At 44.3% G+C, this 26,777-nt stretch overlaps 1 protein-coding gene across 1 annotated transcript in view; it reads left to right on the top strand.

Moving 5' to 3' along the window:
* Positions 1-218: 218 nt before the first annotated feature.
* Positions 219-26,777, top strand: part of LOC138965373 (potassium voltage-gated channel protein Shal-like) — a gene marked incomplete in the record, with an annotated part of 218,253 nt that continues 191,694 nt past the window's right edge. Inside the window, 1 exon segment of the mRNA XM_070337515.1 lies at positions 219-3,968. Within this exon segment, the coding sequence (XP_070193616.1) occupies positions 2,863-3,968 (1,106 nt within the window).

Below are 26,777 nucleotides of genomic sequence, written 5' to 3'. Positions count from 1 at the left end.
AGCACACAGCCGCCAGTAATGGGAGGACAGCACACACACACCACAGCAGCAGCAACAGCCAGCTACAAACGGGGCTACGTTGCCAAGCCTGAGCCGCTGCTGCAACCGTCAGCGTCGTCGCCGCCGTCCGTATCCCCACCACGGTACGCTACAACGACTACTCTTTGCGGTACGGCAGCAGCACAGCATCCACAGCACAGTACGGCGCTGCGCTGCGCTGCACGGCTGAGGGGACTAACTGCTACAACCTTATTGCGGCAGTTTCCGCACTACGGCTACCGTCGCTGCTTCAGCGCTTGCGGAATCGAGAGAGTGAGAGAGAGAGGGGGAAAGAAAGAGAAGCTACTACTATTCACTCTCTACTCTTCTGTGAAACTCGACATCAGTGCGTCAGTGTTGCTGTTTGCTTGTCTACATAATTGTGGATTGGTGTGAAGTGAAAGTGCTGTTGTGCTAGTCTACATACTGCAAGTGTGCTTCACTGGAGCTCATCGTCGAAGGAGGGTGATCATTGTGTGAGCGAATATAAGAGGAAGGTAGAGGAATTCACCCCCCTACCATCATCACCCTCCCTCCACCCCCTACTCACAACTACCTACACCTTACTCTCCTCTTCTCCACCCCCAACTCTCTCTCTCTCCTCCGAAGCGTGTAGCTGTCAGGTGCCATCTGCTGACCACAGGCCGGACAGGTGAGCAAGAGAGAGAAAAGTCCTGCTAGTGGTCAGCGCTATACCGTGTCTGTCCGTTCGTCGCGCCGCATGCTCTCTGATCCGGCATCGAGCCAGTGTCAGCGATAGCGCTGCCAGGGAAGCACTGAAGAGGGATCGACCATTGATCTGCTATTGTCAGCACGACTGACTGACACAAAACAGTCCCTGAGAACTCCACACAGCAACGGAAGGATAGAACAAAAAGCTGTGATCGTGTAGCACTAGTTGCTGTCAGTCGTGATAGACAGTGATAGACAGAAATTGATCAGGAATTGTCAGCGATTGACTGACTGACAACAAAACAGTCACTCGAGAAACCTGCACAGCAGAAGAGGATATATATACATTACAAAAAGCTGTGTAGAAATAGTGGCTGTCAGCAGGCTGTGGTGGTGGTTGTGACACCACTGGTGGCAGTGTAACGGCGAGGGCGACTGAAAAAGCTGTCGTCGTCGTTGTCGTGGTGGTAGTGGTTGTAGTTGTAGGGAGCAGCTTGATGTATCGCAATGTGGCTGCTAGCCGGCCGTTTCTGCTCGGCTGTCCCTCCCTCTCCCCCTCACTCCCCCTTCTCTGACCACCACCCTCCCCCTCCGTCTCCCCCTCCTCCATAACCGTTGTCAATTTCATCGTAACCGACGTCGAGGTGTTCAATTTCATCGACATCGTCGGGTCAAAAACCCGTTGATTCATATAACTGCATGCCGGATTATTGGCTGTGTGACAGCTTCTGCACCATCATCGCCAGTGGCGTATACAACGACCGACTCTGACTACAGTGTGGATTTTCCTACAACGACCACGGCGATATAGCTATGTAGCGCGGGTTTTTTGTTGTAGCCGGGATAGTTTTGTCACTCGCTGCAACACGCCAGTTTAAATATTATTTTATATCTGCCTGTGTCAGCGCAGGTGACATCTGGCAACTAACACAACCATTAAAATAAATAGTCTTTTGTGTTTCTCCATGTACGGTGTGCCTGTTTGTGACGACAAATCCTTCATACAGTGTTAATACACCGCTGGATTCATTCTTATCGATGTTTGTGTGTTTGTGTGCGCGTACGCGTGGACGGCGTGGAACGCATTGACCGTAGAGAGAAGTTCGCGACTGGATTCGTTTCCTGGATGTTGATGTGTTTGTGTACGCGTACGCGTGGACGTGGGCTGCACTGACAGGAGAGAGAACGAGAAACATACTGCTGGATTCATTCCATTTGTGGATGTTGGTGTGTTTGTGTGTGCGTACGAGCGGACGTGGGACCCACTGACTAACGCCATCGTCTTCGTCATCGGGAAAAAAAATACATCCGTGAGTGTGTTTGTCAGTGTGTTCAGCACGGTGACGAGAGTGGATGTGTTCGTGGTGTTCACTGACCCGTGAAGTGAAGGAAAGGAAGGAAGGTGTGTTGAAAGTGGCTGCACGGTACAGATGCTACCCGGTTGTTCTATCTACCCCGTTTGATACCCGAGTGTGTGTGTGCTGCGTTTGTTCCTTGGAGGCACTGTGCGGAGCTTCCAGCGTGTTCCATCGGCGGCCTGATTGGCCTTTGTAACGACAAAACCACACGTATCCGATTCCCAGAGATAACAAGGAAAACAAAGCCCATGACCTTGACCTTGACATTTCTGCGACCTTGACCTTCGCATCTTCGTGACCTTGACCTTTCACTCTCTTCCTTTTTCTTTTTTTTCCAAATTTATTTCTTGTTCACCTTCTTTTCTGTAGGATTTCAGTTCCTGAGAGCCTGCTCACAGCATTTTTTGTATGACACATTTCCTTAAGTGTTATTTGGAATAGAAAGTCACTGTGAATAGAGGCGAGTACCTCTGTCTGTCTGGCTTTTGTCGGCCTTTGCTGACGCTGTCCTTAAACTATCTCACTACGACCCCCTGTTTCATTAACGCCATCGCCGAGAAAAGCGGTGCCCAGAAGCCGCTAAAACCACTTCATGCACACCGCCCCTTGCGGTCCCTTAACGCCTCTTCCATTCCGCTTCCACTCCTCTCCCGACGCCACCTTCGCCCCCTCCACCGCCTCCCAGACCCCCTTCATTTCTCGAGTGGGTCCGGCCACCACCTAACGCCTCAAAATTGTATTCACACAGGACCTAGAGTTTTTCTCTGCCAAGGGGAACAACTCGGGTGGCACCATGGCCTCGGTGGCGGCGTGGCTGCCCTTTGCCCGAGCCTCGGCCATCGGGTGGGTGCCCATCGCGCAGAACCCCCTCCCCATTCCCCGCCTGCGGGACGACGCCAAGCGTGGGGACGACAAGCTGCGCATCAACGTCAGCGGCAGGCGCTTCGAGACGTGGCGGACCACCCTGGACAAGTACCCGGACACCCTGCTGGGCTCCAACGAGAAGGAGTTCTTCTTCGACGACGACACCAAGGAGTACTTCTTCGACCGCGACCCGGACCTCTTCCGCCACGTGCTCAACTACTACCGCACGGGCCGCCTCCACTACCCCAAGCACGAGTGCATCTCCGCCTACGATGACGAGCTGGCCTTCTTCGGCATCATGCCGGAGATCATCGGCGACTGCTGTTACGAGGACTACCGCGATCGCAAGCGGGAGAACTCGGAGCGCCTTCAGGACGATAAGCCCTCGGACGACGGGGCGCTCGACCCGGCCTTGGACTTGCGGGAGAAAATGTGGCGAGCTTTCGAGAACCCGCACGTCGGCACCACGGCGCTGGTGTTCTACTACGTGACGGGCTTCTTCATCGCCGTGTCTGTGATGGCCAACGTGATAGAGACGGTTCAGTGCGGCAAGGTGCCCGGGGCGCGGGAGAACCCGTCGTGCGGGGAGCGCTTTTCTATCGCCTTCTTCTGTCTGGACACGGCCTGCGTCATGATCTTCACGGCTGAGTACCTCCTGCGTCTGTACGCCGCGCCCGACCGCTGCAAGTTCATGCGCTCCGTCATGTCCGTCATCGACGTGGTGGCCATCATGCCCTACTACATCGGCCTGGTCATCACGGACAACGATGACGTCAGCGGGGCCTTCGTCACCTTGAGGGTGTTCCGTGTCTTCCGGATCTTTAAGTTCTCGCGCCACTCGCAAGGGCTTCGCATCCTGGGATACACGCTCAAGTCGTGCGCCAGTGAGCTGGGCTTCCTCCTCTTCTCGCTGACCATGGCCATCATCATCTTCGCCACCGTCATGTTCTACGCCGAGAAGAACGTGGATGAAACGCGCTTCACCTCCATCCCCGCCGCCTTCTGGTACACCATCGTCACCATGACTACGCTCGGGTGAGTACTCATGTCTGCTGTGCCTGTAATCAAGATCACTGTTTGCTGTGCCTGGGTGCACTCTCATTGTGCGTGTGTTTGAATGTGTGATTAACTGTGTATTTTGTTAGCTTAAACGCCCAACGGGCCTAAAGCCGAAATAAAACCTTGAAACCTGGCTTGGATGCTGCTGGCTGCCCCAAGATATCTCTCCCCGGCCCCCTGCCTGGAAGTGTCCCCTGGTGTTACACCGGTGGCTGTGTGGGGTTGGGGGTGTCAAGGAAGGGAGTAGGGTTGTTGAAGGGCTGGGGGTGTAACAACCAGATCTGTCCCCCCCTGACTGACTGGAAGTGTCACCTGTGGTTGGGGGAGGGCTGGGGGTGTAACAACCAGATCTGTTCCCCCCCTGACTGACTGGAAGTGTCCCCTGTGGTTGGGGGAGGGCTGGGGGTGTAACAACCAGATCTGTCCCCCCTGACTGACTGGAAGTGTCCCCTGTGGTTGGGGGAGGGCTGGGGGTGTAACAACCAGATCTGTTCCCCCCTGACTGACTGGACGTGTCCCCTGTGGTTGGGGGAGGCTGGGAAGGGGGTAGGGTTGCTGGAGGGCTGGGATAATAACAACCAGCTATGTCTAAAGGAAGTGTCTCCTGCCTTGGTGTTATAGCGGTGACTGTGTGTGTGTGTGTGTGTGTGTGTGTGTGTGTGTGTGTGTGTGGTCTAGGAAGGGGGAAGGGTGATTTTAGGGCTAGGGGTATAACCACATCCGTCTCCCCCTGGAAGTGTCCCCTGCCCTGGTGTTACACCGGTGACTGTATGTGTGTAAGTGTGTGTGTGTGAATGGGAGGGGGGTGGAAGGGGGTAGAGTGATTACAGGGTTTGGTGTATAACAACCACACCTGTCTCGACCCACTTTGCCTTGCTGTTCATGTATAAAAAATGTTGCTTGTTGGTTGCTCAAACGCGTATCGTTACGTCTGGTGTTCTGAACGTTCATGCTCCTTGTGTGTTCTGTGATCGGCTGTGTTGCGATCTCGTAAGACCGTTGTATGTAGAGTTCGGTTCAGTTGCCTATTGAGCACGACAAACCCAAGGTGATATTTCGTTAGGCAAAAAAAAAAAGTTGTATGTTTCTGGTAACATGGCTACAAAAAATAGGGTAGGTAGGTAGGGCTTTTTTTGTTTTGTTTTGTTTTTTGTTTTTTGGTCAGGGTAGAAAATAACTATACAGTGACGCAAAGAGACTGGACTTACTATTCAAAGAGAAAGACAACACATTACAAAACAAATGAGACAAAAGGGATGCGGGGTTATCCCCCTTGTGTCGTCTGCCGTCTGTTACTTTCGTTTTGACGCTTTTTTTCAATTTTTTTTTTTACAAATGCAATAAAAAAAAGTCTAGGGTCGGCGGGAAAAAAACTAGGTAGGGTCGGGTGACCAGAAACATACAACTTTTTTGTGTGTGCCTTTTGTCTGATTATGAAACGCTGATGCATATATTTGAGCAAGGTAATGCTGCCAGCAAAACGCCATCACGTAAACATTTACTGAGGTTCTACAATGAGGATTTAAGTGTTTGTAACGTACGAGCAGTTTTGTGTATGAACCGTTCGTTTACAATCGTTTGTAAAGTGTGAGTGCATGTTGCACTTGTTGCAATGTTTCACGCACTGGACGGGTTTATCAAATTATAAGCGGAGGCTATAATGTGTTTGCCAAGGAGTAACACTACACGCGAAGAATAAGTTGTTTCACACCATCTTGCTGCAAGGTAACCGCATGACACCCATGTGTAGTGTCTGGAAAGAAATCGCAAGGAGAAAGATGTGTCCCAAATACCAAAATATTCTGTAAAGCATAAACGTGCAAAAGATGTGCCCAATAAACCCAAATATTCCGTGTTTTGGGAGCATGGATGTGGAAGTAGCTGCATGTTTCCGTGTGAACAGTACGCGCGCGCGCGTGCGTGTGTGTGTGTGTGTTTGTGTGTGTGTGTGTGTGTGTGTGTGTGTGTGTGTGTGTGTGTGTGAGTGTGTGTGTCTGTGTGTGTCTGTGTGTGTGTGAGAGTGAGTGTGTGTGTGTGTGTGTGTGTGTGTGTTTCCAATAAATGTTTTTAGCAAAAAAACAGCAAAAAACCAGCAAAAAAACTCTTCTTACTCTCATGTTGACGGCTGTGTTTTGCTCGCGAATGACTTTCGCAGGATAAATTATTTGTCTGTTTGGGGCTGGTGTATGGGCTTTTGATTTGCGAATAGCTTTAACATGCACGTGATATATGTGTGTCTTGTTAAGGTGTACTCTGTGTGTGTGTGTGTGTGTGTGTGTGTGTGTGTGTGTGTGTGTGTGTGTGAGTGTGTTTGTTTGTGTCTGTGTCTGTCTGTGTTTTGACGCGCGTTTCATTGTATGCATGTACACGGCCTCAGAATGGCCTGTTGATTGCGCCTGTCTGTCTGTCTGTCTGTCTGTCTTTTACATGAAACCAGAGTCTGGTATCTGAACAGCCTGTTCAAATAGCATATCTGTCCGTCTGTCTGTATTTCACAGGATACCATTGTATTTTTGTGCTCAAGGCATTTCCACGCCGGCGAATCCATAGCCTATGAATAGCCTATGAACATTCAGCCTTCATAGACATCACTGCCGGCAGTTGGTAGTGATCCTGCTCCATCATTGTTCGTTGAATTTGCTCGATCTTTTGTGTCTGCTGAATAACGCACGCTGATATTATTTGTTTATGGTATGTTTAGGATTTTGATTGTTCCGTTTGCAATGGAAAGGAATGGGGGTGGGCGTTAAGTGTGGAGGTGGGGTGGGGGGGGGGGGGGGGGGGAGCGAATGGCGGATATTATCGACCGAGTTATACAGCCTGGTAGTTTGGGAGAGAGTTTTGCGTGTAAGTATGCTGCACGCGAGGATTATTAATCTGTAGGCTTAAATGTGTTCGGGTAGCGCATGTCATAGATTTTTGATTGCTTGGAGGTGTGATTTTTTTCTGTATCGATATTGCAAATGTTCATGCACACACACACAAGAAAGCACAAACACACGCACCCACGCACATACGCACACAGGCTGAAAAACAGACAGACCTCGTACATACACACAAACACACACACCCACGCACATACACACACACACACACAGACACATCCACACACACACACACACGCACCCACGCACACACACACACACACACACACACACACACACACACACACACACAAACACGCACCCACGCACATACGCACACAGGCTGAAAAACAGACAGACCTCGTACATACACAGGAATAAACACACACACTCACAGACACACACACACGCACACACACACACACACACACACACACACACACACACAACAAGACAGCTTAGCCATGTTTTGGAGCGCAGAAACACACAACAAAGCGCTTGAAAAACAAGAGGCGAAGCCATCAAGGCTCACGTAAGAAATCGACAAACAGTAACACAAACTCAATCACACACACACACACACACACACACACACACACACACACACACACACACACACACACACACACACACACACACACACGGCACACACACACAGAAAGAGCATAGGTGAAACTGTGCAAGAAAGCGAGACACTAGATCTAGATCTGTCTGTCTGCATGTAGCCTACTTACAAGGACACGACTGCCAACTAGTCTCGGCGCGCTCAAAATAATAATGACCGAGACTGTCAGTACTTCCTTCGCGTGACGTCTAACCCTCTTACGTCATAATGTGACGTCAATGTAATGTGACGTCTTCAAATGTTAGAGTTTCTACCACAGACATACACACGCACAGACGCACGCACGCACGCACGCACAGACAGACAAAGTTACGATCGCATAGGCTACACTTACGTGAGCCAAAAAGCACTTTCGTTTTTTGGCTTGCCGAGACCATTACACCAGAGCTTTGTGTTTTCTCTGGAGCACGCCGTTCTTTTCTCGTTTGACCTTTTTGCCGAGACGCCAGCATGAGGTTGCTTTCATTTCCAGGCTTTTGTACTGGAGTTTGGTAATTAGACGACGATGGTGGTAAGTAATGGTGGCTGGCAAAAATAGTTTTCGGTAATGAGACAGGAGAATCTGTTTTGTTTTTCCGTTGTTGTTCTTATTCCCTTGTTTACTTTGCTTGGATTTTAAATACTGTCTGTCTGTCTGTCTGTCTGTCTGTCTGTCTGTCTGTCTGTCTGTCTGTCTGTCTGTCTGTCTGTCTGTCTGACTGTGTCTCTACGTCTCTCTATCTCTGATTTTCTCTGCCTCTCTCATTTACACACACACACACACGCACACGCCATACGCACACCCACACCCACACGAACCCACACCCACACTTACACACACACACACACACACACACACATACATAACTTGGCTTGGCTTGCAATTGTGTTTACAAGGAATATCTCTTCCACCCCCAACCTTCATATCTCCTCCCCCCCCCCCCTCGCAAACACACATCCCTTTATCATTGTTACGAGGGAAACGCTGTAGGGATGTAAAGACAAAACGCTGTTGGGATGTAAAGACAAAACGCTGTAGGGATGTAAAGACAAAACGCTGTGGGGATGTAAAGACAAAACGCTGTAGGGATGTAAAGACAAAACGCTGTGGGGATGTAAAGACAAAACGCTGTAGGGATGTAAAGACAAAACGCTGTAGGGATGTAAAGACAAAACGCTGTAGGGATGTAAATACAAAACGCTGCAGGGATGTAAAGACAAAACGCTGTAGGGATGTAAAGACAAAACGCTGTAGGGATGTAAAGACAAAACGCTGTAGGGATGTAAAGACAAAACGCTGTAGGGATGTAAAGACAAAACGCTGTAGGGATGTAAAGACAAAACGCTGTGGGGATGTAAAGACAAAACGCTGTAGGGATGTAAAGACAAAACGCTGTAGGGATGTAAAGACAAAACGCTGTAGGGATGTAAAGACAAAACGCTGTGGGGATGTAAAGACAAAACGCTGTGGGGATGTAAAGACAAAACGCTGTGGGGATGTAAAGACAAAACGCTGTAGGGATGTAAAGACAAAACGCTGTGGGGATGTAAAGACAAAACGCTGTGGGGATGTAAAGACAAAACGCTGTGGGGATGTAAAGACAAAACGCTGAAGGGATGTAAAGACAAAACGCTGTAGGGATGTAAAGACAAAACGCTGTAGGGATGTAAAGACAAAACGCTGTAGGGATGTAAAGACAAAACGCTGTAGGGATGTAAAGACAAAACGCTGTAGGGATGTAAAGACAAAACGCTGTAGGGATGTAAAGACAAAACGCTGTAGGGATGTAAAGACAAAACGCTGTGGGGATGTAAAGACAAAACGCTGTAGGGATGTAAAGACAAAACGCTGTAGGGATGTAAAGACAAAACGCTGTGGGGATGTAAAGACAAAACGCTGTTGGGATGTAAAGACTAAAACGCTGTGGGGATGTAAAGACAAAACGCTGTGGGGATGTAAAGACAAAACGCTGTAGGGATGTAAAGACAAAACGCTGTTGGGATGTAAAGACAAAACGCTGTGGGGATGTAAAGACAAAACGCTGTAGGGATGTAAAGACAAAACGCTGTTGGGATGTAAAGACAAAACGCTGTAGGGATGTAAAGACAAAACGCTGTTGGGATGTAAAGACAAAACGCTGTTGGGATGTAAAGACAAAACGCTGTTGGGATGTAAAGACAAAACGCTGTAGGGATGTAAAGACAAAACGCTGTAGGGATGTAAAGACAAAACGCTGTGGGGATGTAAGACAAAACGCTGTAGGGATGTAAAGACAAAACACTGTAGGGATGTAAAGACAAAACGCTGTAGGGACGTAAAGACAAAACGCTGTGGGGATGTAAAGACAAAACGCTGTGGGGATGTAAAGACAAAACGCTGTGGGGATGCATGTAAAGACAAAACGCTATATACAGAAAGTGTTTTATTTAAATTGGATTGGACGGTTGCATGAAGCAGGTCGAGAAAATTGGAGTGCAATCCCAAAATGGCACATTCAACAATTAACAGATTTTAATCACTTGGCAAAAATTAATTGCACACAAAAGGAATTACAAGGAATCGAAAAAGTTCAAAATGATTTTTGGAAAGAGGTATTTTTGACATATCTTGATAATAAAAATAAAGTAGGTTTAGAGGAAGTTGACAGAAATGATGTTGGTAATCAACTGTTATTTAATAATAGACTGATTCAGTTTAAAGGAAAAGTGTTGGATTTTGTAAAATGGCGCCAGAAAGGTTTTAATGTTATAAATGATTTGTTGAATGTTGAAAGAAATCAGTTTCTGTTATGTGAAGATGTTCAGATCACTGTGCAGCAAAACCCTGCAATAACCTTTTTTGAATACAACGCTGTGATGAATGCAATTCCAAAACAATGGAAAGATTGGATTGTAGACAACCCAGCACATATAGTTAATGTAGATATAATTGATGATGAATTGAATGTGTTTAAAAACAAACCCAAGTTAATTAAGTTATATTTAAAGAAAAAACGGAATTATAGCATTGAAAAATCTCATGCAATCGATTTTTGGAAAAGAAAACTAGATTTTGTTTTTGTCGAACAGACGTGGTTGTTGCCACGACAGGTGACAAAAGAAGTGCGCCTGCGTGTGTTGCAATGGAAAATTTGTCACAATTTATATCCCACCAATATTTTATTACATAAAATGAAAGTAAGTCAAACAAAAAACTGTAACGAGTGCCCACATATTTTGGATGTCATGGAACACTTTTTCTATGAGTGTCCCCGAATTAGAAGGTTTTGGACTTATATTGAAAAAATGTTGAACAGTCTGACAGGTCGGGCTTTCTTATTGTCTATTACAGATGTATTATTCGGAATCGAAAAATGTCAGGAATCAGCGTTAATTAACCATGTTTTATTGATAGCAAAAATGTGCATTAGCAAAGTTAAGAAAACTAAATCGCCTGTTCCATTGGAAATTGTATTTCAACAAGAACTTGCGCTACGAAAGGTGTATCCCCATTGTCCTTAGCTAGATTGCTGTTGAATTAAAAAGTAATTTAATGGAAATGTAACCTGTAATGCAAAAGAAAACAAAATTAAAATTTCATTGAAGGAAAAAAAAAAAGACCAATGAAGAAGGATATGCTCACCGCCCAAAAAGAAAGAAAAAAAAGAAAAAAAAGAAGAAAAAAAGACAAAAGAGGCAAAAAAGATGGGTTGAAGCAACCTTGCATGCAACTGAGGTCAAAAAAAAAAGAAAAAAAAAGAAGAAAAAAAAAAAAAAAAAAAAAAAAAAAAAAAAAAGACAAAACGCTGTAGGGATGTAAAGACAAAACGCTGTGGGGATGTAAAGACAAAACGCTGTAGGGATGTAAAGACAAAACGCTGTAGGGATGTAAAGACAAAACGCTGTAGGGATGTAAAGACAAAACGCTGTGGGGATGCATGTAAAGACAAAACGCTGTGGGGATGTAAAGACAAAACGCTGTGGGGATGTAAAGACAAAACGCTGTAGGGATGTAAAGACAAAACGCTGTAGGGATGTAAAGACAAAACGCTGTAGGGATGTAAAGACAAAACGCTGAGGGGATGTAAAGACAAAACGCTGTTGGGATGTAAAGACAAAACGCTGTGGGGATGCATGTAAAGACAAAACGCTGTGGGGATGTAAAGACAAAACGCTGTGGGGATGTAAAGACAAAACGCTGTAGGGATGTAAAGACAAAACGCTGTAGGGATGTAAAGACAAAACGCTGTAGGGATGTAAAGACAAAACGCTGTGGGGATGCATGTAAAGACAAAACGCTGTGGGGATGTAAAGACAAAACGCTGTGGGGATGTAAAGACAAAACGCTGTGGGGATGTAAAGACAAAACGCTGTGGGGATGTAAAGACAAAACGCTGTGGGGATGTAAAGACAAAACGCTGTAGGGATGTAAAGACAAAACGCTGTGGGGATGTAAAGACAAAACGCTGTAGGGATGTAAAGACAAAACGCTGTGGGGATGTAAAGACAAAACGCTGTGGGGATGTAAAGACAAAACGCTGTAGGGATGTAAAGACAAAACGCTGTGGGGATGTAAAGACAAAACGCTGTAGGGATGTAAAGACAAAACGCTGTAGGGATGTAAAGACAAAACGCTGTGGGGATGTAAAGACAAAACGCTGTGGGGAATGTAAAGACAAAACGCTGTGGGGATGTAAAGACAAAACGCTGTGGGGAATGTAAAGACAAAACGCTGTAGGGATGTAAAGACAAAACGCTGTAGGGATGTAAAGACAAAACGCTGTAGGGATGTAAAGACAAAACGCTGTTGGGATGTAAAGACAAAACGCTGTGGGGATGTAAAGACAAAACGCTGTGGGGATGTAAAGACAAAACGCTGTAGGGATGTAAAGACAAAACGCTGTAGGGATGTAAATACAAAACGCTGCAGGGATGTAAAGACAAAACGCTGTAGGGATGTAAAGACAAAACGCTGTAGGGATGTAAAGACAAAACGCTGTGGGGATGTAAAGACAAAACGCTGTGGGGATGTAAAGACAAAACGCTGTAGGGATGTAAAGACAAAACGCTGTGGGGAATGTAAAGACAAAACGCTGTGGGGAATGTAAAGACAAAACGCTGTAGGGATGTAAAGACAAAACGCTGTAGGGATGTAAATACAAAACGCTGCAGGGATGTAAAGACAAAACGCTGTAGGGATGTAAAGACAAAACGCTGTAGGGATGTAAAGACAAAACGCTGTAGGGATGTAAAGACAAAACGCTGTAGGGATGTAAAGACAAAACGCTGTAGGGATGTAAAGACAAAACGCTGTGGGGATGTAAAGACAAAACGCTGTAGGGATGTAAAGACAAAACGCTGTAGGGATGTAAAGACAAAACGCTGTAGGGATGTAAAGACAAAACGCTGTAGGGATGTAAAGACAAAACGCTGTAGGGATGTAAAGACAAAACGCTGTAGGGATGTAAAGACAAAACGCTGTAGGGATGTAAAGACAAAACGCTGTGGGGATGTAAAGACAAAACACTGTGGGGATGTAAAGACAAAACGCTGTGGGGATGTAAAGACAAAACGCTGTGGGGATGTAAAGACAAAACGCTGTAGGGATGTAAAGACAAAACGCTGTGGGGATGTAAAGACAAAACGCTGTAGGGATGTAAAGACAAAACGCTGTAGGGATGTAAAGACAAAACGCTGTAGGGATGTAAAGACAAAACGCTGTAGGGATGTAAAGACAAAACGCTGTGGGGATGTAAAGACAAAACGCTGTAGGGATGTAAAGACAAAACGCTGTGGGGATGTAAAGACAAAACGCTGTGGGGATGTAAAGACAAAACGCTGTGGGGATGTAAAGACAAAACGCTGTGGGGATGTAAAGACAAAACGCTATAGGGATGTAAAGACAAAACGCTGTAGGGATGTAAAGACAAAACGCTGTGGGGATGTAAAGACAAAACGCTGTGGGGATGTAAAGACAAAACGCTATAGGGATGTAAAGACAAAACGCTGTGGGGATGTAAAGACTAAACGCTGTGGGGATGTAAAGACAAAACGCTGTAGGGATGTAAAGACAAAACGCTGTAGGGATGTAAAGACAAAACGCTGTGGGGATGTAAAGACAAAACGCTGTAGGGATGTAAAGACAAAACGCTGTAGGGATGAAAAGACAAAACGCTGTGGGGATGTAAAGACAAAACGCTGTAGGGATGAAAAGACAAAACGCTGTGGGGATGTAAAGACAAAACGCTGTGGGGATGTAAAGACAAAACGCAGTTGGGATGTAAAGACAAAACGCTGTAGGGATGTAAAGACAAAACGCTGTAGGGATGTAAAGACAAAACGCTGTGGGGATGTAAAGACAAAACGCTGTAGGGATGTAAAGACAAAACGCTGTGGGGATGTAAAGACAAAACGCTGTGGGGATGTAAAGACAAAACGCTGTAGGGATGTAAAGACAAAACGCTGTGGGGATGTAAAGACAAAACGCTGTGGGGATGTAAAGACAAAACGCTGTAGGGATGTAAAGACAAAACGCTGTAGGGATGTAAAGACAAAACGCTGTGGGGATGTAAAGACAAAACGCTGTGGGGATGTAAAGACAAAACGCTGTAGGGATGTAAAGACAAAACGCTGTAGGGATGTAAAGACAAAACGCTGTGGGGATGTAAAGACAAAACGCTGTAGGGATGTAAAGACAAAACGCTGTGGGGATGTAAAGACAAAACGCTGTGGGGATGTAAAGACAAAACGCTGTAGGGATGTAAAGACAAAACGCTGTGGGGATGTAAAGACTAAACGCTGTGGGGATGTAAAGACAAAACGCTGTAGGGATGTAAAGACAAAACGCTGTAGGGATGTAAAGACAAAACGCTGTAGGGGTGTAAAGACAAAACGCTGTAGGGATGTAAAGACAAAACGCTGTTGGGATGTAAAGACAAAACGCTGAAGGGATGTAAAGACAAAACGCTGTAGGGATGTAAAGACAAAACGCTGTAGGGATGTAAAGACAAAACGCTGTTGGGATGTAAAGACAAAACGCTGTAGGGATGTAAAGACAAAACGCTGTAGGGATGTAAAGACAAAACGCTGTGGGGATGTAAAGACAAAACGCTGTGGGGATGTAAAGACAAAACGCTGTAGGGATGTAAAGACAAAACGCTGTTGGGATGTAAAGACAAAACGCTGTGGGGATGTAAAGACAAAACGCTGTAGGGATGTAAAGACAAAACGCTGTAGGGATGTAAAGACAAAACGCTGTTGGGATGTAAAGACAAAACGCTGTTGGGATGTAAAGACAAAACGCTGTTGGGATGTAAAGACAAAACGCTGTAGGGATGTAAAGACAAAACGCTGTGGGGATGTAAAGACAAAGCGCTGTAGGGATGTAAACACAAAACACTGTAGGGATGTAAAGACAAAACGCTGTGGGGATGTAAAGACAAAACGCTGTAGGGATGTAAAGACAAAACGCTGTAGGGATGTAAAGACAAAACGCTGTAGGGATGTAAAGACAAAACGCTGTGGGGACAGTCCTTGACGCCACCCTCCCCCCAAGACGAGAACAGAGTTCTGCAGATTGTCTCCCTTGTGTGTTCCGAGGGAGTATCTGGACAATTTGTCAGATACGTTTATTTTGTGTGTCATAAGTGTTTGTCTGTCTGTTCACTTAAAAGACCGCTGGTTCGAAGATCAGTGAACGTGACGTTTTGTTTTTTCATAAATGAAACTTTTCAATAAAAAATCTTTCTTGTTTTTTGATTGTGAATTTTGGAACGTTGGTATTTGGATTTCTACAGATCTGAAAAGTTTTCGGCGATTTGAAAAAAAAGAATTCAGCGTTTTTTTGTCGACTGCCAATGCCAAACGGCATCCTTTTGGGAAAGAAGGACGCTAATGTAATTGGTGTGTAATGCCATCCCTCCCCAGTGTTTTCTCCGAAAAGTTAATACCCCCTGCTGCGTAGGCGATAATTATGCAATATTCGAGCAATTAGTGACACAAATACTGCATGGTAATGGAGCTTTCAAGACTCATGCCTAGTGAGGGTTTTTTTGTATTTTTTGTGTGTTTGTTTTTTATTTGCACCACAACGTTTGCAATTAATTGAGGTGTTTGATATTGGCACAGTCAAAGACACATGCCTTTTTTTTTCTTTTTTTTTTCTCCCTCGACAATGTTAGCATGTACAAGAGAACTGTTGGCTCCTTGATAACGCATTAACGACACATGCCTCATGTGTGTGTGTGTGTGTGTACGTATGTGTGTGTGTGTGTGTGTGTGTGTGTGTGTGTGTGTGTGTGTGTGCGTGCGTGCGTGCGTGAGTGCATGCGTGCGTGCGTGCGTGTGTGTGTGTCTGATTACGTGTTAGCCTTCACTGGGGAAAAGAATGCATGATGATGGCTATTTCAAGAAACATACATAACGGCTCCTTGGGTTTAACCACCGCGGAAACACTCATTAGATAGTAATAACATAAATGCTCTACATGTATTAATTACTGTTTAAAGACACATGCCTGTCACTCGGCTTCTGACGAGAACATGCTTGAAATCAACTTCTAGTTAGATTAAACGTGCCTCTTGATGGCTCATTGAAGACACGCGCTGTCTTTACTGGATTATTCAGTTCATTAACAACTCATTAGACTGAAATGATGCATGAAGAGATCTGTTTTAAACATATTTACTTCTTGGTATGCTTAATGAAGCGTTTTTTTGCAATTCAATATCATAGCAAAAAATAAACATGATACGGACAGAGAAAGAAAAGCAGAAAACAAAAATGTTTGTATCAAAAATCGACCCCTTTGAGCAGAGGTTGGCGGAGAGGGAGGAGGGGGAGGGGGGGGGGTACTGGTGCTGATGGGATAGGGAGTTAATGTTAATACTTTATGATATAACTACCCCTCCACCCCCTTCCACCGCCCGCCCCTTCACACATTCATACGTCAGTGTTTCTATCATATTACCATACAAAGAGTGCACTGGCTGCGCGATGACGTACAGCTCAGCCTGTTAGATGAACCCGCTAATTTGAGCGAGCCGGATGTATCCAGTTTTGCAACAGACACCGGCGTTGCATCATTGGCAGTTGATGTAAACTTTAGGCTTCTGACTTTTGGTATTGCCGTGGAACCTGTCTGTTGAGGACCTCCATCGCAAGACTACCTTTCCAGCCACATTAACTGTATTATCTCAAATCTGATAAATTACATTGGTGGCATGAATATATATATGAACATGAAAACAAACCCGGAACACAGCACCATAATTATCATTGATATACATGCATGTATTAATTAATACTATGAGATATCATTTTCTCAGACGCTTTTTTCATAGTGTTTCTGAACTTACCTTCATTGTTGAGACTCTCTCTGTGTTAAGACTCTCGGCTCTGTGTTAAGACCTACATTTCTGAGATCATTGAAGGTCTTTAAACAGCGGTTGCACTGTGTTTGGAACGCTTGTTATTTTGCAAGTCGTTTGGTAACGGTATATAGTGCAACACAGATTAAAAGAGCTGAAAGTCGGTTCTAAAACACACACACACGCGCACGCACGCACGCACACACGCACGCACGCACGCGCACGCACGCACACACACACACGCCCCCCCCCACACACACTTGTAATTCAAAGACATTCGTATTGTATGAAAACAAATTCAAACACACATTTGCATGAGACCATCCCACCCTGTGTTTTGTTTTGAATATATAAGCACACACCACATCTTTTTCATTTTAGCATTCAATGCGTGCCGACAACACAACAATGGATATTGACGATCGGTATCTTGTCACATAGCATCGCTAAATACAGTGCCATTACCCGTGAAAAAGGATGATTTCATGTCACTTTAATTTACTCCATTGAGAACAGAAAGTCGTGCCTGTCAACATGATATGCCGTCAACGGCCGGGTGTTTGCTAAGTTGTACATAATGGATGTTCTTCGTAAAATGCTGAAAATAGGAGGGTTGCGTTCGTCCGATCGAGTCGGTATATGCATGCCTGCGGTTGCAAGCAGAATAGAAGCAGAGTTTCCTGTTCGCCTGATTTCCCTGGAGAGCCTTGAAACGTGGATTTGTAAGGCATTTTATCCCGGGCGTGATCGGTTCGTGCATCAGTGTTATTCGAAAAGCGCGCGTACTTAAAAAGAACTCTCACTTAGTCTCTAGTTCTAGTGTCTGTCTGTCTGTTTGTCTGTATGTCTGTCTGTCTGTTGTTTCCACCCTTTCTTGATTAGAAATCTCAATGTTTCAGTAGCTTTGTCGTTTCACCCTTTTTGTTAATAAGAACTCACAATTTGTCGCTAGCTACTCCGTCTGTCTCAATGTGTCTTCGTCTGTCTGTCTGTCTGTCTGTCTGTCTGTCTGTCTGTCTGTCTGTCTGTGTCCCTCTCTCTGTTTTCCCACCCTCGTATTAATAGTCGTGCACAGTTGATATGGATGTCACACATTGGGAAATAATGAATCTTGCTTGTGTATTTCCGCCGTTCTCTTGTACACGAACCATATACATGGTCGATTGTTTTAAACTCATATCCATTCCCTCTCGTCCTCGAGCCGCGCAATTTAATAACAGTTCTTGATTTTAGTAAGTGGTGGATAATCGAATTTCGATGTTTTTTGAAATTCGAAACCAAATACCATCCGCAACTTTGAAAACTATTTCTGTCCTGATCGTATACATTACACAAAGAACAAATGAAAGCACTTAAAAGCAGCTACAGAGACACATACAAAGTCGTCTAAAAGTGGCTGCAAGGTCATATAAGTAACAAAATAACGAGTTTTCGCCGAGTAAAATAGGTCAGTTTGCACAGAGTAAAACGAGTTTTCACAGAGTAAAATGCATTTCTGTTCAAAAGGATAGGTTTTAACAGACACATACACTATCGGCAAAAGGAAGTGGTCAGATGAGAGCCAAATGGGAATCCATCGGCACATGTTTTTGTATCATGGAAGTTAGCCTGCTATAAAAAAAATAAAAAATATTGACTATTCTGTACAGACTCCAAAAACATTTCGTAATCGGACAGCCGGAGGCCATTACCGGAAGCATGTCCGAACGCCGGCTGTTACGTGTCCGCTGATTGGTGCAGCGTAGAGAGAAGGACTGTTGTTGCCTGGCACCAAATACTCCCCCTGTGCGATCGATCCACAGTCAGATAATCCCCTGCCCCGCGGACAGTTAGAGTACCTCGCGTGAGCCGACAGAGAGAGAGAGAGAGAGAGAGAGAGAGAGAGAGAGAGAGAGAGAGAGAGAGAGAGAGAGAGAGAGAGAGAGAGAGAGAGAGAGAGAGAGAGAGAGAGAGAGAGAGAGAGAGAGAGAGAGAGAGAGAGAGAGAGAGAGAGAGAGAGAGAGAGAGAGAGAGTGAGTGAGTGACAGACTGAGATGGGCAGACGGTACATATTGCCAAAGAAGAACAGAGCAGGTACGGAAAGTTGTACCGGCCAGACCAGACAAAGATAACTACAAAACAGTCGATGCCATCATTATCCATACTCTAAGAGTCTTGTAAGAGACTCGGGCAGGCAGAAAGCCAAATGGCCAGACAAGACAGCCAGACAGTCAAACAGTTAGACAGTCAGACACCCAGTCAGAAAACTAACAACATACACAGACAACAAAGTCAGACCAAGAAACGAACAGTGTCACAGGTATGTTCACACCATCACAATTTAGTGACAATCGGGAAGACTAACACTGAAGCAGACAGACACGCCAAACCAGACCAAACCAGACAAAACCAGATAGGAAAACAGAAACACACAGAAAACAGACAGACAGACAGACAGACAGACAAGAATGACGATTAAGAAACGGTCACTACCATCAATATACAGTGAAGCCTGCCCTGGCGACCACCTTTCGTAAACGACCACCTGCCCATTACGACAAACCCCAAACAATCCTCGACGAGTTTTGTTTTACCCCCCTAGCCCCATATCATTCACCTTTTCATAGCGACCACCTCCCCATAACAATTACCTCAGTCTTTCAGTCGATCCATTGGCAGGTCGTTACAGAAATGCTTTACTGTGCAAGTACTTTAACACACCTAGCACAGAGGTCGCGGCAGGCAGGCAAGCAGGCGATATCGACAGCCCTCTTACGTCATAGTGGTCAGGGAAAGAGAAAGGTCAAAGGTCTGGTGAGCCGGGAATAGTGACGACAGCTTTGACCACTGCACACTCGCTATGGTGCACGTGCCCCCTCTGTCGCCCTGGCAACGGACAGCAACTCATTTTCATAACCCTGTATGGACCGACCGTTTGACCGGTACTGTGGTTGACAGAGAGTTAAAGTTGACTGTATTGTGAAATAGCCAGGTTCGGTGATGATCAACAGACGACGATGGAAGATTTAGAGAGTGGTTGGGTGTTATGATCATTTGTCTGGCTAAGTGTGTGTGTGTGTGTGTGTTTGTGTGTGTGTGCGTGTGCGTGTGCGTGTGTGTGTGTGTCAGTCTATCTCTCTCGCTCTCTCTGTGTATGTCTGTCTTTGTCTATCTGTACGTGTCTGTCTGTGTGTTTTCGCTGTACTTTTTCTTGTCATTTTGTTGTTGAATGTCTGCATCTTCTACTCATGTAGCTCATATGTACTTTTCTGTAATTGTACACACCTTCAACATGTCCTGAAAACAATTTCTTTTTCTTATCTCTTTCATCTTGAAATTACTTACATGTGCTGCCGTGAAATCAATAAAATGAGATGTCAATCCTTTGGCTTCTGCGTTTGCATTGCTGGCAAATAGTAACCTCTTCCATGCTGATTTGCCTAAGGCTTTGCCAGTCACCAGAGTAATTTATCAACCAGTCTGACAACAATGGCTGTATCGTGTTTGCTATTGTTGTTGGTTTTATTGTTGTAATGTGAACCAGTCTGCTTGTTGAAGCTGAACATGTCGTGTTGACAGTGTGTAGTTGCTCATTTATTTGGGCATGTAAATAAAATTTTAAAAAAATCAAAAAAATCAATGACATACCTACCCTGATGTTTTGGGCCTTGTCGTTGGAAAGAAAATTTTTTTGGGGCCTAAATCAAGAAAAGCAACAACCCAGGTTGTCATTCAGATTTATCATTGCATTCACCACAGCACAATTCGTCACCCTTCCGCACATGTTGCTGGACTTTCTCGAGGCCACAGCTCAATCTGACTAATGGCTAAAAGGGCTAATTAGTCCATCGTCCCCCAGGCCACTGAATCAATGTCCATGTCCCTGATTTTCTTGCCACAAGGTCGTTGCCAACAGTGAGAGTGAAACGGTAGTGCTGTTGCCATTGACTTTTCTGGTCGTCACTTCCAGGACAATCACAAGGGTTAAAGAATGTAAGAATCTTCTTCTTCTTCTTCTTCTTCTTCTTCTTCTTCTTCTTCTTCTTCTTCTTCTTCTTCTTCTTCTTCTTCTTCTTCTGCGTTTGATATGTAAACGGAAAAGCGTAGACAGACGATTTTTTTTCCACGCCAAGTTGACTGCTGTTTTCCGTCTTCGGCGGTTGGAGCTTTTGCTCAGGGTTGCCCCCTCCCCAAGCATAGCTGCCTTGCTGTGCTGACGAGTCCATTCTGCCCGGATGTGTAAGAATCAGATAGCAAGAATTTTAGGTCATTGGAACGTTTAATTATTGACAAAACGAAACGTTACATTAATTTTATAGTACGTCGACCCAGTGGTCTTTTGAGGAGACAGAGCTCACCGGCATCTTGCAAGCGATAAACGTTTAGCAGCCTATCTGTTTTTGGAGTCCTTCTTGTGTAAACTTTCATGTACACCGCCACTGTTATGTCTAGGCTTTTACGCGGGGCAAGAGCATACATCCACTTTGACACATACCAAAAATTAACAACCTGGCTGCTTCCTGTGCAGAACGGACATTTTGTGCTGAAATTGTTTTTGCAGATTGTAAAACGCATCAGTAACAAAATTAATTATGACATTTTTTTTCTCACTCCGTTTTGAAAGCAGCCGGACTTAACATTTTTGTTGCTGTGGAAGAATTGAAAGAAATAGAAGAGTTGTATTATTCCACGTCAAAACCGGGGCTGCTTTATGGTGATTTACAGTATGGTCTACTCTAAATGGGAAGGAAGATAGATATCTTTCAGAACCGTTACAAATGTAACGTCTAAACGAGGACAGGTTACAATCGTTACATCTAAACGAGGAGAGAAGTTGATGGATGGTGGTAATTTGGACACTGATTTCCTGGCTGCAATTTCTCTATCCTGGTCACGGCACCAATTGACGAGCGTGGTTTTCTGTCCAGGTAGCTCCAAAGTGAGACACAGTGATTCTGAATGTGAATGTAGGGTAAAAAGAAAAGGCAGTACGGATCCAAAAGAACCGAAACTCCAGGTTATCTAAAAAAAAAAACCCACCCCACCGATTTGTGCCATGTGTCACATAAACATTTAGCTGTATGTATAGAGAAGATCTGAGTCCTTCTGTTAGTGTTACTGTGTGCATCTGTGTGTTTGTCTAATGTCTGTATTTTGTCGGTCAGTTCTGCCTGCATGCTTGCCTATCTGTCTGAGACAGTACGTTTGTCTCATCCCAAAGTGGATTTTTCTTTACAATGCACTTCCATAAATACATTAAAATAAGGGATTTTAAAACTTGTACGATTGTCCACTCTATGTAGGGACAAATCCTTGCTAAAAAGTGCACCCACGAGTCTCTCTGTCTTGTTGTGTTTATTGACCTTTGGATCTGTTTATATTACTTCTTCTTCTGGGTTAACAGACAATGACTGTACACTTTTTTGACTCGCTTTTTCTTTGGGCTAAGCCGGTTAACCTGGGCTTAGAGAAGCAGTCACCATCTGTTTATGCAAACACTGTGTCACTAGCTCTTGTTTCTCTTCAACCGAAAACCAGATGGTATTGCCTGAGTGTGCTTAAAATGTCGCTCAATGCATCCATGATTAACATTTCCCCATTAGCATGACGTCTGCATATGCTTTTAATGAGAGGGTGTGTACAAATGTGTTACTATTTTGTGTCTCTTTGTCTGCATTTGTGTTTAGCTTTTTGTTGTTATTTCTTTTGGTGGAAGGGGGGGGGAGGTCGTGTGTGTGTGGGGGTTACCCGTTTAGGGAATGAGAACTGATCATAATTCTATACGAGTGGAACATGTGTTAAGTAAAGATAGTTATATAGATGAATACCCGCTTCGCCGGGTACGGCTGCGCCGGGAAAAAGTCGAGCCGAATACCCGGCTGCGCCGGGGACCCGGCTCAGTTTGCCGGGTGTACGCCGGCTTAGCGGGCGCACCGCACGAAGAAAGGGAGATAAACGCGCAAAACACTGGAGAAGAGTAGTGACCTTCTAAAAATAGTATAACGGGAATATGGATTGAGCGGTGTCGACAGTGACCTTCTAAAAATAGAAACGGGAATATGGATTGACGCCACACGAAGGAAGGGAGGTAAACGCTGACAACACTGGAGAAGATAAGGAAGAGTTACTGGAAATGGATCCAGAGAAAAACCAAAATCGGTTCAGCGCTGCGCGCTGAGAGCACGTGTTGAAATATCTCATCGATGAGGTTGTGTCCGGGATGTAGCTGAATATGGCCTCCAAATTTGAAAAAGATCGATCGAGAACTTTGGCTTGGCATCGCGGACACACACACAGACAGACACAAGTCGTATATATATAGAGATCACAGCCTTGACATACCCTGCTGAAGACGAAAGGGTCTAGAAACAAACTCAAAAAGGAGTTGAAATCAAAGCAAAGCTCACAAAACGAACAAGCTCTAGTCTAATGCGAAAAAAAACACACAACAAAACTCTAAACAAACTAATGGAAGGTAAAGTACAAGCATTAAACAGAGCGACCAGAAATAAAAGCACACACTCCAGACGAAGCTAACAAAAAACGAAGTTCAAATACTAAGCAACGGTAATAGAAAATTAAGTACAATAGTAAACAGAAGGTAACAGAAACCAAGTGCAAATAGTTCAAAGAAGCTTACATAAACCAAGTACAATAAGTAAACAAAAGTACAAAATAAACCAAGTACAAAATGTAAACAGACGCTAACAGAAACCAAGTACAAATAATAAACAAAAGCTTACAGAAACCAAGTACAAATAATAAACAAAAGCTAACAGAAAACAAGTACAAGTAGTAAACAAAAGCTAACAGAAACCAAGTACAAATAGTTAACAAAAGCTAACAGAAACCAAGTACAAAGTTAACAGAAAACAAGTACAAATAGTAAACAGAAGGTAGCAGAAAACAAAATTACAAATGTAGTAAACAGAAGCCAAGTAAAAATAGTAAACAGAAGCTAACAGAAACCAAGTCCAAATAGTAAACGGAAGCTAACAGAAACCAAGTACAAATAGTAAACAGAAGCTAACAGAAACCAGGTATACAAATAGTAAACAGAAGCTAACAGAAACCAAGTACAAATAGTAAACAGAAGCTAACAGAAACCAAGTACAAATAGTAAACAGAAGCTAACAGAAACCAAGTACAAATAGTATACAGAAGCTAACAGAAACCAAGTCCAAATAGTAAACGGAAGCTAACAGAAACCAAGTACAAATAGTAAACAGAAGCTAACAGAAACCAAGTACAAATAGTAAACAGAAGCTAACAGAAACCAAGTACAAATAGTAAACAGAAGCTAACAGAAACCAAGTACAAATAGTAAACAGAAGCTAACAGAAACCAAGTACAAATAGTAAACAGAAGCTAACAGAAACCAAGTACAAATAGTAAACAGAAGCTAACAGAAACCAAGTACAAATAGTTAACAGATTGAGAAGCTCACAGAAAACCAAGTAAACATAATAAACAGAAGGTAACAGAAAACCAAGTAAAATTAGTAAACGGAAGCTAACAGAAACCAATCACAAAAAACAAACAGAAGCCCACAGAAAGCAAGTACAAGCTGAGATTGAACGCAACACACACTCTAAATCCAACCCCTCGCAACACAGAGTGTGTTTCTGTTTCAAAGCCAAGCTGCTGCAAGTGCCCTAGCATGCGCTCAATACAACACTTCATAGTAAATGCGACATTATACTAATGGCAGCGCAGTTGACAATGTATTAATCGTACCGAAATTATGTTTATGATTAAGTCAATCCGGCTTTACTACCCTGTGTCATCAGTGCAACAATTTTGCTGTTGTATCAAATTTCGCTCTGGACACACAAGGGCATGTGGCTGTTTAGAACACAATTATTCTGAGGCGGTGCAACATACAGCTATTATCAGGCGATGGAACTAGGCCATGGCACGGCCAACAACCAGAAGAAGGACACCGCAACACATTTTGTGTGGAACATGTCATTCAACAGTCAAAACACGAACATTGAAATCCTTTCTGTGTCAGCTCAGAATAAAAACACAAAAAAAACCACAAAAAAACAAATTTGATGAAGACAACAAGGGAGGTAAGTGTACGAGGCAGGGCACGGGTTGGATGAGGGGGGGGGGGGGGGGGGTGATTCAGGGTTGATCATAACGTGTCGAACCGTCTTACCAAATCTTTTTCAAAATCCAAATCCAGCTGTACCATTTTCCCCATGGTGTGACTATTTTCGATCGCATATTGGAAACTTTTAAGCCACCCATCACGCTACCGGCACGGTTGGCCTAGTGGTAAGGCGTCCGCCCCGTGATCGGGAGGTCGTGGGTTCGAACCCCGGCCGGGTCATACCTAAGACTTTAAAATAGGCAATCTTACGGCTGCGCCGCCTGGCGTCTGGCATTATGGGGTTGGGAATGTTCCTTAGTTAAGTTGTTTGTGGTAACACGCCGAAGAGTAAGTTTGTGCTTAACGAAGCATGCCAGCTCTGGTTATTGACTGCATGTTAGTTGAGAAGAGGTTTGTTTCTTTACGTAATTCGAGCCAAACTTACATCAATGTTTAAGCTTTCAGAGTAGTTCCAGCCAAGAAGTGGCTGTATGGCATAAGTGTAGGTTTAATTTTAAGGGGATGCACTTTCATATAGAAACAGTATACTGACCTTTTAGTCTTAAAAAATGTTGCTGGCCTTCATTACACCTTACTCGAGAAGCATATATATATGTCGTGCCGAATTCACGGAATTGCCGAATTCGCGGAATCGGCAACAGTTTTGCCCATTTCGCGTAATCGGCAAAACGCTGCCCATTACGTGAAATCGGCAGCGTTTTGCCGAAAATGCGGAAAGGCTTCTAAAATTTGCCCATTTCACAAAAGCGACAGCTAGTCTGTTACTTTTTGTGTCACCAAAACATTGCATTAACATTGCTTTACCTCCCTACTATGTTTTGTATGGTCTATGTTGGTCTGTGTCGAGCATAACTCCGGAAATGCATGAAAACTACACTTTCTGCAATAACTTGTCATAACTTATCGATTATTGCAATATCTATCCATTCGAGTATCTAGTTGTCTAAGTGTGATGATATTCCAGGCATTTGAGAACTTTAAAACCAAACAGTGGCTGCCGATTTCGCAAAATGGGCAAATTTTAGAAGCCTTTACGCGATTTCAGCAAAACGCTGCCGATTTCACGTATTGGGCAGCGTTTTGCCGATTACGCGAAATGGGCAAAAATGTTGCCCATTACGCGGAATCGGCAATTACGTGAATTCGGCACGACATATATATACCTTGTGCTTATCAGTCAGTCCGTAGTTTGCCATATTATTTGGCGGACATTTCTAGTGAAAGAAATACGTTGAAGAACAAAACGACCAGTATGTCTACCGACCATAGTTTTTTTTCCGCTTTTTCGTCGGAAACAAACATTTTCTTTGGGCCTAAATTATATTTTTCCTTCCCTTCAACTGGAAACACTTTTGTTTGGGGGGGGGGGGGGGGGGACAGATGAGTGTCCAACCTTTATAAACGTTAGTAAGATGTTCCTACTGGAAAATCCTCCTCCTGGCTTGCTCAATGTGCAGCTTGAGATTGTTTTGCTATCTACCTGCAAAATGTATTCAGCAAATGATGAGCATGGCAAACACACACAAAAACAACAACAACAACAGAAATCAGCAACAGATATTGCTCTACACAGGAAGCAGCAAGGTGTTTCATTTGTGTATGTGACCAAGTGGAAGGGTGCTCTCATTCCGTGTAAAAGCCTGAGCAGATCTAGATCTGTGGCGGTGAACACAATCGTTTACACGAGATGGAATAATACTTTATGTGCAAAAAATATCGCTATACACAGGAAACAGCAAGGTGTTTCATTTGTGTATGTGACCAAGTGGAAGGGTGCTCTCATTCCGTGTAAAATCCTGAGCAGATCTAGATCTGTGGCGGGGAACACAATCGTTTACACGAGATGGAATAATACTTTATGTGCAAAAATGA

The sequence above is a fragment of the Littorina saxatilis genome, linkage group LG4 (assembly GCF_037325665.1).
Source record: "Littorina saxatilis isolate snail1 linkage group LG4, US_GU_Lsax_2.0, whole genome shotgun sequence".
Lineage (NCBI taxonomy): Eukaryota > Metazoa > Mollusca > Gastropoda > Littorinimorpha > Littorinidae > Littorina > Littorina saxatilis.
Note: the sequence above shows the minus strand (reverse complement) of the source record. Positions and strands in the feature narration are given on the sequence as shown.